At 41.9% G+C, this 12,978-nt stretch overlaps 1 protein-coding gene across 2 annotated transcripts; it reads left to right on the forward strand.

The window, feature by feature from the left end:
- The first annotated feature begins 2,345 nt into the window (after positions 1-2,345).
- On the forward strand, positions 2,346-11,734 carry nr2f6a (nuclear receptor subfamily 2, group F, member 6a). 2 transcript variants are annotated; one of them, XM_067605475.1, is made up of 6 exons: positions 2,346-2,484; positions 2,852-3,650; positions 7,305-7,399; positions 8,948-9,282; positions 9,512-9,758; positions 10,519-11,734. In XM_067605475.1, exons 2-6 carry the CDS (start codon positions 3,382-3,384, stop codon positions 10,791-10,793), a joined length of 1,221 nt encoding a protein of 406 aa, XP_067461576.1. In that variant the 5' UTR covers positions 2,346-2,484; positions 2,852-3,381; the 3' UTR covers positions 10,794-11,734. The 2 variants fall into 2 exon arrangements, with proteins under 2 accessions (XP_067461576.1, XP_067461577.1); XM_067605476.1 differs by having other exon boundaries at positions 8,951-9,282.
- Positions 11,735-12,978: the final 1,244 nt, after the last annotated feature.

Genomic DNA, 12,978 nt, shown 5'->3' on the forward strand with positions numbered 1-12,978 from the left:
TATCCATGGGTTGAAATCCACAGAAGAACTGAAACAGAGATGAATTAAAACAAGATTAGCCATGCCTAGTTTTCCCTGTACGACGATCTGACCTACCTAAATTTAACCACCCTATAACAAAAAACTAAGTACTCTGAATATAGGGCATATTCAAATATTACAATAAAATTATTACAATTAAATGCTAAAATGGATCAAATCAACCTTCAAAATAGCCTTTTCACTGTTGTATTAAAGCTTGACACTCTGAAAAAAAGCAAGTTCAGTCAAAGTGTGCAGTTTCTGGTGTCAAACTATTAATTAACGGCTTTGTTGAATATCTCATCTTCTTACACACACTCACACACACACACACATACACACACACAGTCTTTTACAAGGACCCTTTATTTGACAAGCCTAATCTTGCCCTACACAAGAAGTGACAATAAGCAGGCACAGCGGCCTAATTAAAGGGACTTTCATTCAAATTAACACACACACTCTTTCTCTCTCTCACACACACACACACCCCTCTGATGACCTATTAGCTGCACAATGGCCAGGACAATGCTCCTCTGTCACACACACACATTCTCCAGGGGGTAAAGCTGGGTTTAAATTTAGGAGTGCCATAAAAGTGTCCTTGGAGGGAAAGAATGCCTTTAAAAATCTCTGTAAACGCTCCCTAGATAAGACAACAAGTTGCATATAGTGAATCTTTCAGGGCACTTTCATCTCTCCGTATCTGCGTCTGCAACCTCCCAACCCCCAAAGAGCGGCACATTTTACAAGCAGATTCATCACTTATCTCTTAAGCTCTTATCCAGGGTTGTTCTGCGTCCCCTCCTCCCCTTTATCTTGCGTTTGACCCTGCAGCGTTAGCGTGGCAGGGGTGTGAAAGTCAGTTTGACCTCTTGGGGTAACCTCGAACACAAATCACTGTGTGCTCCACAAAGCGCTGAGACAGAGGGTCTTTGAGAAATGAGCAATGACCACAAAATGGTAACCTTTATTTCCAGCACAATAAGCTGTTCTCTACACGTACGCAGGATCAAAGCGTGTTCATCAAGGGAGGGAAAGATGTAGTCTCGCTTTGAGAAATAACATTCAGGTCACTGCTGCTTTTGCTTGTCTTCTTAAATTGTGCAAAACTTTCAGATGCAATGTTCGATTGCTTTCTGAAAGACAAAGGGCAGGCAGGAGATCAGCTTGCTTGTATTTGTTGCAGGGCTTCAGGGTAATCTGGTAGTGTCGGGGTGGTTTTTGAGGCCTTGGGGTCATGCTCTCTGCATCTCTGAGGAGAGAGATCCTCCACATTCTTCCTGTGTGTGTATGTGTGTGTGTGTGGGTGTGCATGCTGCCCCACACAGCCCACTCTCTTTGCTCTTTGACTCCAATGGCCATATAAGGCAGCCGGCACCATGGTAACCGCAGGGCTTGAATAGCAGTGTCAAATCCCTGGGAGCACACACACACATAGACTGCCCCCTCCCCCTCTTCACACACTCCTGCTCCCTCCCTCCCTCCCTCCCTCCCTCTCTCTCTCTCTCTCTCTCGCTTTGCTTGATCTCTCTCTCTCTCTCAAACACACACAAACAAATAGATTGGAGGAAAACAGACACACAAGAGGAAAGAGAGGCAAGCAAAAAAAATCCAGCCAGTCTCGCACTGTGGCCATTTTCTTGAATCATAATTTGATTCAGAGAGAGAGAAAGAGAGAGAGAGAGAGAGAGAGAGAGAGAGAGAGAGAGGGGGAAGAGGAGCACCACCACCCCCACCTCCTTTTCGCCTGAGCCATAGGGAAAGGCTTCACACATACACACACACACACACACACACACACAAACGGACGAAGGGCAGCACACAGGGCTAGGCCGCAAGTCATTAGTTCTTGGTGGGCAAGCACTGACAAAAGGCTGGAAGGAGAAGCCTGCATGAGTGCCTGGAGAGCAACCACAGGAACTATGGAGGGCTGAGCAGACGGACGCTCTCCTGCTTTCTTTAATTTTTTTTTTTCCTTTGGAAGGAAGCAGCACAGAGGGACACTGTCACAACCGAGCACTCGTGCTACGGCGAGCGGGGACGACAGCACTTCCTTGTGTGGAGGATCTACTTGAACAGAGACTGTGCATTTTGTAAGTCAGGTCAGGCAAGTCCACGTCGCCTCGTCTGCTGCTGCTACTGCCGCCGCCGCCGCTGCTGCTGCTGCAGCTGCCGCAGCTGGCAGTGCCTTGAGGAAGAAGCCCACGACCACATGAGAAGTGATGTTGTTGTGGGGGCCATCAAGTTGTTTTGCTTGCGGTGATCTGGAATGTCTTCATTGTGGGTCACAATGCTGCCGCTGCTGACGCTGAGAGGATTACAGCAGAATAGGAGAGCTGTGTCTGCGCTCTCAGTCTCGCTGGATGGAAGGAAGATCTAGAGCGAGAAAAGGATTTATTTTCCAGCACGCCTTCTGAACGAGGGAAGCCATAGACATAACACATTAATGTTTACTCTGAGGTAAGCTTGACATAATTTCTAGGGAGATTTAGAGGGGGATATTTATGTAGACGGCTGCCTTATGTGAGGAATAATTAGCATGAGCAAGGACAAATTCAGTGTAAGGGGTACTTTAAGAGGGTTGGTCAAAGCCTCTCCAGGCATGTGCTAAGGCGAGCTACACTGAGGTCCTTTTTCAGCCATTACTGTTGCTACAGAGACAGAGCTGGGAGTGTATGAGTGAGAGTGAAAAAGAGAACGAGTATGTGGGGCTGTGCAGTAGACAATTTTCACCTCATGTCATCTGCAAGAACTAGCAAATCTTGCTTTCATTGCACTCTTTTGGAGAATGTGTACTGTATGTTTGACTCATTGTTTCCTGTGAAAGGTTCCCTGGCTGCAGTGTGAAACCGTGCGACCGGGCTCCTCTTTAAAAAAAAAAAAAAGACTCACCATCTCAGGAATTGGTCCAAAAGAGAGGAAGAAAACAACACAGAGTGTCTGTGAGCTGGATAAGAGAAGAAAAGAGACACTGAAGTCTACAGGCATGCAAAACTAAAAGTTGCCACACTGAGACTGTTTCCAGGTCATAGTGGAGTGGGAGGAGACTGAACTGTTCTTGTTTTTTCTGCCAAACACTCTACTCCTCAAAGCTTGTAACCTATTTTTTTCTCATTTACATCTGCTTGTTTAGCCTGAGGACTATTTTTTTCTCAGTTTGTATATACTCTCAAAAAGAAAGTCAAAACTTATTTAACAAATGAAAGCACAGGCAAGCAGAAAATACTGATTCTCTTCAGGTGAGGGGGAAACAAACAATCTGGACTTTTTTATATATATATTTATGTTACCTTGACAGCAGCCAGTAATTTTGGCTGACTGTCCCATTTTCTTCTGCGGTGGTTCGGTAACCAAGCGATGGCCATGGTGAGTGGGGGCTGGGGAGATCCCAACGGGGGCACCAACGGGCTGGGGGACAAGGGCTACCTGAGGGGGGAGGAGGAGGACGGGTCTCCACAGGCGGGGGGCAGCGACATGGAGGCCGGCGACGATGACAAAGCCTGCGTGGTGGACTGCGTGGTGTGCGGCGACAAGTCAAGCGGGAAACATTACGGCGTTTTCACCTGCGAGGGCTGCAAGAGCTTCTTCAAGAGGAGCGTCAGACGCAACCTGAGCTACACTTGCAGGTGAGAGAGGTGGTGATGTGCGAGACATGGACGAATCGTTGGAGACGAACGACTCATTTCACTGACTCGGCAGTGACGAGTCCTCGTCTCCACTGACTCATTCACTGACTCGCCCCTCCTACCTGCTAGCTAGCTAACATTAGTGCTAACTGCGAAAAGGCGGTGAGATGATGTGTCACTATCGTGCAACTCTTAAATTAACTGTATTTGTGGAGTTGTGTCAAGTTAATTACTGTATTAACTTGTGAGAAAAGCAACTATTTTGGCTGTTGTTTAAACTCAGTAACGTTACTTGTTCTCCTAGCTTGAACAAATCATTCACTCACTCACCCACAAGTTTCCCGCCACAGTCTGTAATCATCCAGGAATTTGAATTTGTCCATTTTTAGTAGTTTACTACTACACAATTCTGATTGATCAATCATGAAATTCAACAGTCTGTAATTTATGATTAGCAGACTGTGTTGGATGCCAGTCTGACCGTTCTGATCATAGATGGGACTGACGGCTGTTCACGTCTTTTAAGCAGAATGACAATAAAATCATTTTAAACTAGAAGAGTGCAGATCTCCACCAGGTGTGTACAGTCAAGATGGCAGCAAACATAACAGAAACAGATTTATTCATGTCGTATCGTGCTTAAACTTTAGCGGATCGTAACGTACCAAATATGGAATTAATCAGCAGATTCTCCGATTCAAGATGAGATTAAACTTTTCTATGGATGACAGTTTTTGAGCCACGACAAAGGCCAAAATGTGGCCTGCAACAGATGTAAGCCTTGTTTTTAGCCTAGCCGATTGCCAGAAAAGCCTTTTGCTATGTCGTAACGCGTATGGTAAAATAGTGAGGACTGCTGAAAAGGTGAAAGTCTAAGCTTTACTATAGGCTCATAAGAAATGGCGTTATAAAATAGTTTTTTCAAAAGTTGTGAATCACCACAACCATGAGAGGTCCTTGAGCATACAGTCATAAATGTGCGCAAAAAATATTAGGCTGATGGGTCCAGTAGTATGTGAGATTAGCTACGGACACACACGTACGCACACACACAACCAGACACATGATCCCCTCCAGGCTTACAGCTGGCAGAGATGATAATCAATACAATCATTTGAGTTATTTTTTATTACCATTATTTTGTATAAAATAATTTATTCATATCATAAACAGCCATTTATTTAGTGGGATTAAGTATAGCGCATGTTTAGTAACATTAATCTAACAGACGTTTTATAGTGGAAGCAATACAATCATTTTAAATTCATATGTTGTGTAAAATAATTTATTTCTTCCAATGATGCAGCTGAAGCAAATATATTATTTAAGTCCCGGGAATTTATGGTATGTTTCATGGATGGGATGAGAGAGAAATATTTCATGAGATTTATGTATTTGTACTAGTGGGGGCCCGAGTCGGAGTTGTAGGCTGTAATCAGTAGACGAGTGTTCGTTCACTGGTGGGGGATTCTCTAGGATCTGGGTGACTGACTCGGTGACTCCATTGACTCAAAAATCCAACTCTCTTTCGTGAGTGACTCATAAAAACTAGTCAGTAAAAAGAGTCAAACCTCCCATCTCCAGGGAGGGCCATTATGGGTAACTTTTTGTTTATCGATATAATTCTGAGAAAACTTAACACTTAATAAGTTGTTGGAAAGTACAGCAACGCGTGATTATATCTAATGATAGATGATAATGTATATGCTGAGATATAAGTCATAACATTCATTGTAGTGTCTGATTTTCATAAGAAATGTGGCTGCTCTCTTTCCAACATGTTAAATTGCTGAGTCTAAATCTTAGTCTGTTAATAAACAAACTGATCCTACATTATATACTGTATTTCTGCCATTTTTTTGTATAATCTAAGGGTTTTTAGACAGTGGCTATAAATTGATGACTGAAATGTACATTTAAATAATCTTACTTTGTGCTATAACAGTTACATAAATATCTTTGCTATAGAGCTGCAACAACTAGCAGACTTATTTTATTTATTTATTTTTTTTAATTTTATTTTATTTATTTTTACATATCTAGATCCCCATTAGCCACTTTCGAGGTAGCAACTACTCTTCCTGGGGTCCACCCAAGTAAACATTACATCATAATGCAAAACAATAGTGTAATAAAATCCAAGGCAAAAGGGAACTAAAACAAACAAACAAAAACAATGAAGCAACAACAATAAAACTACTAATAACGATAAGAACAACAACAAAATGTACCCACACTATATCTAAATAGTCAGTAAAAACATTTGATACAGCTCAAAAATGTTAGTTGTCCCACTAAAAACAACATATACAGTGACTAGGAATAAAATGACAGAAATTCCTACTTAATAATCATATAGTCACATATTCTGTAGCAAAACATCCTCTAACTGGAGAGCAGCTGGTGTTCTGTACCATTATGTATTTCTTTAAACTCTTTAAAAACAGACTTACTTTTTAAATGTCTGATGGCAAACCAGTCCATGATTTCATTCCTCTGTTCATAACAGTACGTTGCTTTGCATTCGTTTTGAGACAGGAAGTGAAAAACAACCTCTTGATGCACACCTAGTATTAAAGTTATGGTCATTACTATATGAAAAGTTATGGTACAGGACATTTGGGACTTTAGACAATTAAATATTTCTTATAAAACAGCAGGGAAATAACCATCCTGTCCCCTCACCAACCTAAGGTTATGTGCATTCTGATGATGTTAGCTCTATTGTTACAGTTCAGAGCGAGTCATGTGGCTTTATTCTGGTAAATGTAGTTTTTCCAAGTCTTTTAGATTAATAGATTAGTTGATCGACAGTAATTAACAGGCAACTATTTTGACAGTTGATTAATTGTTTGACTCATTTTTCAAGCTAAAATTCCAAATATTTTTTGGTTCCAGCTTCTCAAATGTGAGAATTTGCTGTGTGATAGTAATCTGAATATCTTTAGATATTGTTGACTAATCTGGAAAATAATTGGCAGATTAATTGATACTGACCATGATTAGTAGTTGCAGCCCTACTTTGCTATATTGCTTAAAATAAGCATGTCATACACAACACTACAAATATAACATGGACAATATTAAAGGTCTCACTATAATCTACCCTACATTTTCAGAGTTAAACAAAAACTTCTGTTGTCATTCATCATAGAAATAAATTGTCATATTTAATTTTTATCTAAATTATTCACCACATACAGTGTTTTAGTTCTATAATTGTGATCTTCCTCAATAAGAATTAAAGGTTAAGTTGTAAAGTACACATAAGAACAATTGAGATATGTGATTGAAATAACCCTGAATCATTTAACCATCTGCTATCTTTATGTGATTACATTGCCCGTAGCAATGCCCGTAGTAGGAAATGTAGTTTGCTGATGCATTATTAATATACAGTATTAATTAATGTTCAGGAGAATCATATACAGGAAGCGTCATTATCAGGCTGTAGACACGTATGTAATCTATAAAAAGAAACCAGAAAGCCACTTGTTGAGGTGAAAGCAGATCACACTTTCTGACATTTGCAGTGAACCAGACTGTTACTGCATTAATACAGAATGATTATTTCCAAAACTCAATGTTGAAAGTTGGTGTCATAGTAACTGATCAATCACAAATGTTACCATAATTATTTGTTTATGTTTGCAGGTCAAACAGAGAGTGTCAGATAGACCAACACCACCGGAACCAGTGCCAGTACTGTCGCCTGAAGAAGTGTTTTCGTGTGGGCATGCGCAAAGAAGGTATCTTTCCATCCTGATCCATAAATCCACCATCCATTCTGATCCCACCGCAAGGACAGGAGACACTGTGATTGTGACAGCTGCTCTTAGAAAAAGTTAATAGTTAAATAGTTCAATTTTTCTTTGCCATTATCTTGCCTCTTCTCCACGAGCTCCACAGACCAGAGAAATTGCCACACATGGCTGTCTGGGCCCTATCATGGCTAAGCAAGCGATGCGTGTCAGCTCAATGCCATGTACTAAGTGGCTTAATCTAGTGCCTGCGTAAGAGTGACTGAGAGGGATACAGTGCTAAGACACCTGCGTCCCTGAGCCTTAAGCCTCTGGTTGAAGCTGCAGAAACCCTCTGCCTTGTTGGCTCAATCAGGCAGAATCCAATATGGGATTTCACCTTAAGTGGTGAAGCCCAAGTGAGGCATCATTCAATGTCATGCCGATAGATGCACAGAACTGTGCATACGGGATGTAGATACTTTATGGGATAATTTGTGGTAGAAATTTAGCAGAGTCACTTTTTTTCCATTATTTTCTCTAATACTTCTAAATTCGTTTTCCATTGCCCAACCTTTTAAAACATGAGAAAATATTTAACCTTTAGTGTTTGTGACTGTAGTTACAGGTTGTCTCAATTCAAAAACAAGAGTATGTGATTTGTCTCTGAGTTGTTTTTTCCTCATACCCTCAGAATATAAAGCATGTTAATGAGACACATTATAGCTCCCTGTAGAGAAATTCTCTTCGCTTGACCGCCTCCACAGGGAGGTCAGAGGTCAGGGTCAGCTACAGAGCAGCATTCCTGTGGCTTCTTCAGGATTCAGTGCCTTGCTCAAAGACACTAGAGCAGGACAGATGGTTTCCACATGAATTCAGAACCCCAAATGAAAGCCTCATCAGTCATCTGGCTGCTGTTTCAGTTTTTGCAGTAATGCTGTCTGTCACGGCCACGGTTCTTTACCTACGTCAGTGTTTTTAGGCTCACAGGGTATATTTGAGTGCAGAAGCAATCTCCTTATTGGAAGATATACTGTGGTTACTGCATTGGCATGTTATAATTCTCCTGCAGAGCTAATATTTCAGAAACAAAAAAAAAAACATTTGAATGGAAAATGATATTATGTTCCCATGTCTATGTTTCCCAGATAACCTTCATCTAGCCTGATGAGCATAAGAATAAATTTCCTCAGTTTCACGCTCTAGTTGAGGGATCCGTCTGGGCTCAATTGTGCCTCCTTTTAATCTTGAAGAATAGCTTCCTAATCGGGTCAAGCCTGTCGGTCTATAATCTGACGTATACCGCTGGCTGAACTCAGTTTTAACTTTTTTTCCTCTCCAAATCCCCTCCTTTACCTCCCCTTGTCCTTCACAATTTCCTCCTCTCTTTATCTTGCTTTAATCTCCTCTCTAATCTTCTCTCTGTCTTCTGTCTGCCTTTCTCCTCTCTCCTCTCTCCTCTCCTCTCCTCTCCTCTCCTCTCCTCTCCTCTCCTCTCCTCTCCTCTCCTCTCCTCTCCTCTCCTCTCCTCCCCTTTGTCCCCCAACCAAACTACAGCAGTTCAACGCGGTCGCATCCCACCTCAGCCTAGCCTCAGCCCCTCCATCACACCCATAGGTGGCGCCAGCGGCCTTGGAGGCGGGGAGTTCTATAACAACAACAACAATGGAGGAAGTGGTGGAGGTCAGCCGGTGTCAGAGCTCATTTCCCAGTTGCTGAGAGCTGAGCCGTACCCCAGCAGTCGGTACGGGCACCAGTACAACCAGCAGGCTGGTCCGGATAATGCCATGGGCATTGATAACATCTGTGAACTGGCCGCTCGGCTACTCTTCAGCACTGTGGAGTGGGCCAGGAACATCCCTTATTTCCCTGAGCTGCCTGTGTCAGACCAGGTTAGCAGATTCACTCTATTGATGTTTGATGTGTTGCACAATTCATACAAATAAGAGAGAGTTTTTTCTCTTGTTATCAGAAGATATTCTTGGAAATGTTGGAGAGAAACAGACAAGATACATTGAAGAAATATGTGCACATCAATTAATACACAATGAATACAATGCACATTAAAAATTGATGATAAAAGTGCAGTGCTATCTGATTAACACACTAACAAATCCTCAGGTGGCCCTGCTGAGGCTGAGCTGGAGCGAGTTGTTCATCCTCAACGCAGCCCAGTCGGCTTTACCGCTCCACATGGCTCCCTTGTTGGCCGCGGCCGGCTTCCACTCCTCGCCCATGTCTGCTGAGCGCGTGGTGTCCTTCATGGACCAGGTGAGGGTGTTCCAGGACCAGGTGGATAAGCTGACCAGACTGCAAGTGGACTCGGCTGAGTACAGCTGTCTCAAGGCCATCGCACTGTTCTCGCCAGGTGATTGACCATTTTATCAATACAAATTGCACAGCAAAGCCACCCTAGGAAGCCACTTATGTACATTTGTGGAGGCATTTATTGAGGCATTTGTAGAAAATGTAGAAACAGACAAGAAACATGGGGAGAGACTTGCAACATAGATCAAAATGGGGACGCTGTGAATGTGATTATATGGTATTCGTCAGACCACAAGGCTACTCGGATGCCCCAGACGGCCACTTTTGATCAATAACTGTGAGTCTTAAGGCACTTTAAAGGACTGTCTAAACATTGTTAATGTTAAATATGTTTTAAAATTGTCTTAAAGTGACAGGACAGCTGTAGTAAAGTTTGCCACATTAATCTGTGAATGTACTTACTATGGCACCATCTCCTGGCTTATTAATGAAAATGCAGTAATGTTTTACAGCACATATGTGCTGAATAGTTAGTGCTGTTATTGATCATCATGCAGCACTGTACATTTTAAGACTTGCAAGACTTGTATAAACAAAATGCTTATTGTGTTTGCCACCTCCTGAATTATTCAAATCTTTTTAAAGTTATAATGTTTTTAAGTTATTTTTGGGGTTTATAGGGTTTAAATGATATATTCTTCACAGAGTGTAAAGGTGATGAGGCACTATATTGTAAGTGTTCCCCTCAGGGGCTTTTTTATCATGTTATTTGCAGGGATCTCAACTCTCCTCTAGGCTAATCACGACTCTTTATGTAACCTGCCCACACTATTAAGTAACTCCCTCCTCCTCCCTCTCAGATGCCTGTGGTCTAACAGACCCAGTCCACGTGGAGTCTCTGCAGGAGAAGGCTCAGGTGGCTCTGACAGAGTACGAGAGGATGCAGTACCCGAGTCAGCCTCAGCGCTTCGGCCGCCTGCTACTGCGCCTCCCTGCCCTGCGTGCCGTTCCCGCCAACCTCATCTCCCAGCTCTTTTTCATGCGCCTGGTAGGAAAGACACCCATCGAGACGCTGATCCGTGACATGCAGCTTTCCGGAAGCTCGATCAGCTGGCCGTATGTCCCAGGACAGTAGCCCCCTGATGGACGAGGTCTCCGTCTGGGATTAGTGACGACAAGGACCCACAGGAAACCTCTTGACTCATCACTATCCATCTGTGTGGTTATCAAACTGCAGTGCCAGCTGGCCGTCATATGTACTGTACTGTAACCGCTCTATTCCCCCTCATGAAACAAGCTCTCTGTCTCCACACAAGCCTCCAGAGAAGAGGAGCAGGTGCCAGGCTGGATCTGTCTCGTTGCCAGCCCCGTCGCTCTAGTGCCAGGTCTCAGGCCAGATACGAGCTCCTCATGCTGGGCTCCGATATGGCCACCACAGCCAGTCATGTCACCACCCACATGCCACAGTGACTAAAGACACCGCAGTTTCATGTAGAGGGCAGCAGCACCCTGCTACAATCACATTTAGAGGACAAAACTGTCCTGCCACTGAAAGTCAACAGAACAATTTTTCCCACACTGGGCTCATTTTCCATTTGTGATGCAGTGACCTTTTTATCCACATGACATTAAAATACGATATTATTATTACAATGGATGTTATTCAACAGTCTGGAGTGTCAGAAAGCTGCGGTTGTGCAGTGAACTGAATATGAGGCACAGTAAGGCTCTCTGCAGGGCCTTTTCGCTGAAGAGGACATTCTTAGATCATACTGAACTAACTGCTCTCTTACCTCAACACTGAGGAAGAAACTAAGGAACTGCTCAAATGGCACAGAAATTAAATCAAACCAAGGAAAAAAATCACCAAAGTTATCATATCATCCTAAAAGATGGTTTTTAGATGGATTGATTAGAACACAAAGCAGAAAGAAAGAGACGAATGGACTCTTTTGACTGCTTGACCCTCAGACATGAACAATACATTTAAATTCATTCACAGGGCTCACTGTCGCTGTAATAGAAGCTTTTTTTTTTTTTTTAAAAGCCACAGTAACATGAGAACGGACTAATACCTCACTAGCCATCAGAAGGCTTTAGTCTGATATTTCGTAAACACAAACCTCTGTAAATGTTGTTCACCAGAAACCGCCTTCTTTTTTGACAACTGCCTTGTTATTCCGTATGAATTTGGGACACCTATGAAATATGAAATGAGTCTTATGAGCATCACAAACATTCGTCTTGTATCTTTTTTAAAAGATCCCCCGAAGTAATTTTCACTTGTGTTTTTGAATATGAGTTTGACTGACGAAACGGCAGGCTGACATGTAGGTAAATTCAACTTGGGTTCCAATATGAAAGACAATTCAAGATGATAATAACGAGCTTACTGAATATATTTGGTGATCAGAGAGTTTATAACCGACACCACCAGTTAAATACCAGTTTACGTCAATCAATGCTGTTTCTGGGGGTAATGATGATGTTGAAATGTGTATATATTGAGGCCAACTTTGTCTTTTTGCATGTTCAAATGTTGTTTTGAATCTCTGCTGAATTGAGATGGTTTTCATTCTTTTTACATTATGTAATTCAAGGTTCGTTTAAACATTAAAGTATTGCTTTCACTGTTAGCTCCTAAATGTTATTTTTTCTATATGTATTTACATGAAAATACCTCTGTCATCTGTTCAGATGTCAAAGAAAAAGAAGCTTCATGCCATTGCAGCTGATAGGTCATAGATGGAAGAAAGGGATGTTCACGCTCGCATCTCTAAGCATCTCAGCGAGTACCTACTGTTGTGAAGGATGTGAGACGATATTGTAATGGATGAGGATCTTGTGGAAAAACTGCACTAGGAGGATCTTCAATGCCAAAACATCACACTATCTGTCACGAGTTTAATGAGGACGGGCCCTGATTCGCTGGTCCACCTGGACTTACCTCACGCTGGTATTTCAAGAGGCAAATTTACAACATCACAAGTAAAAAGGAAAGAATAAAAAAAACTACGTATTTCAGCATTTATTGATAAAAAACACAAAGTCAAAGGATGTAACTCTGCTTCTTGATTTACCATCGGGCCTTTTGAACGTTATCTGAATATTATTCTTTTAGTCAACAAACTCAACCATGTCATAAAAAAAGATAAATATACTATTAATGTTTTCTTATCTTTGTGTTAATGAGTTCTTATGTTTTTCAATTTTATGTGTATGGCAACATTATTAAAAGATTCAAAAGAGGACAATGTGTCTTTTGTTATGTTTGTTTTTTCAAACTACTTGAAAAAGTGTTGTAATTACATCTGTATGAA

This window comes from Thunnus thynnus, chromosome 12 (genome assembly GCF_963924715.1).
Source record: "Thunnus thynnus chromosome 12, fThuThy2.1, whole genome shotgun sequence".
In the NCBI taxonomy this organism is placed as follows: Eukaryota; Metazoa; Chordata; class Actinopteri; order Scombriformes; family Scombridae; genus Thunnus; species Thunnus thynnus.

Excerpts from the sequence above, each read along its gene's own strand:
- nr2f6a (XM_067605475.1), top strand. The coding sequence starts at position 3,382 with ATGGCCATGGTGAGTGGGGGCTGGGGAGATCCCAACGGGGGCACCAAC. Across the intron at positions 9,283-9,511 it reads AGCTGCCTGTGTCAGACCAG|GTGGCCCTGCTGAGGCTGAG; the intron begins GTTAGCAGATTC and ends ACAAATCCTCAG. Across the intron at positions 9,759-10,518 it reads CATCGCACTGTTCTCGCCAG|ATGCCTGTGGTCTAACAGAC; the intron begins GTGATTGACCAT and ends CCTCCCTCTCAG.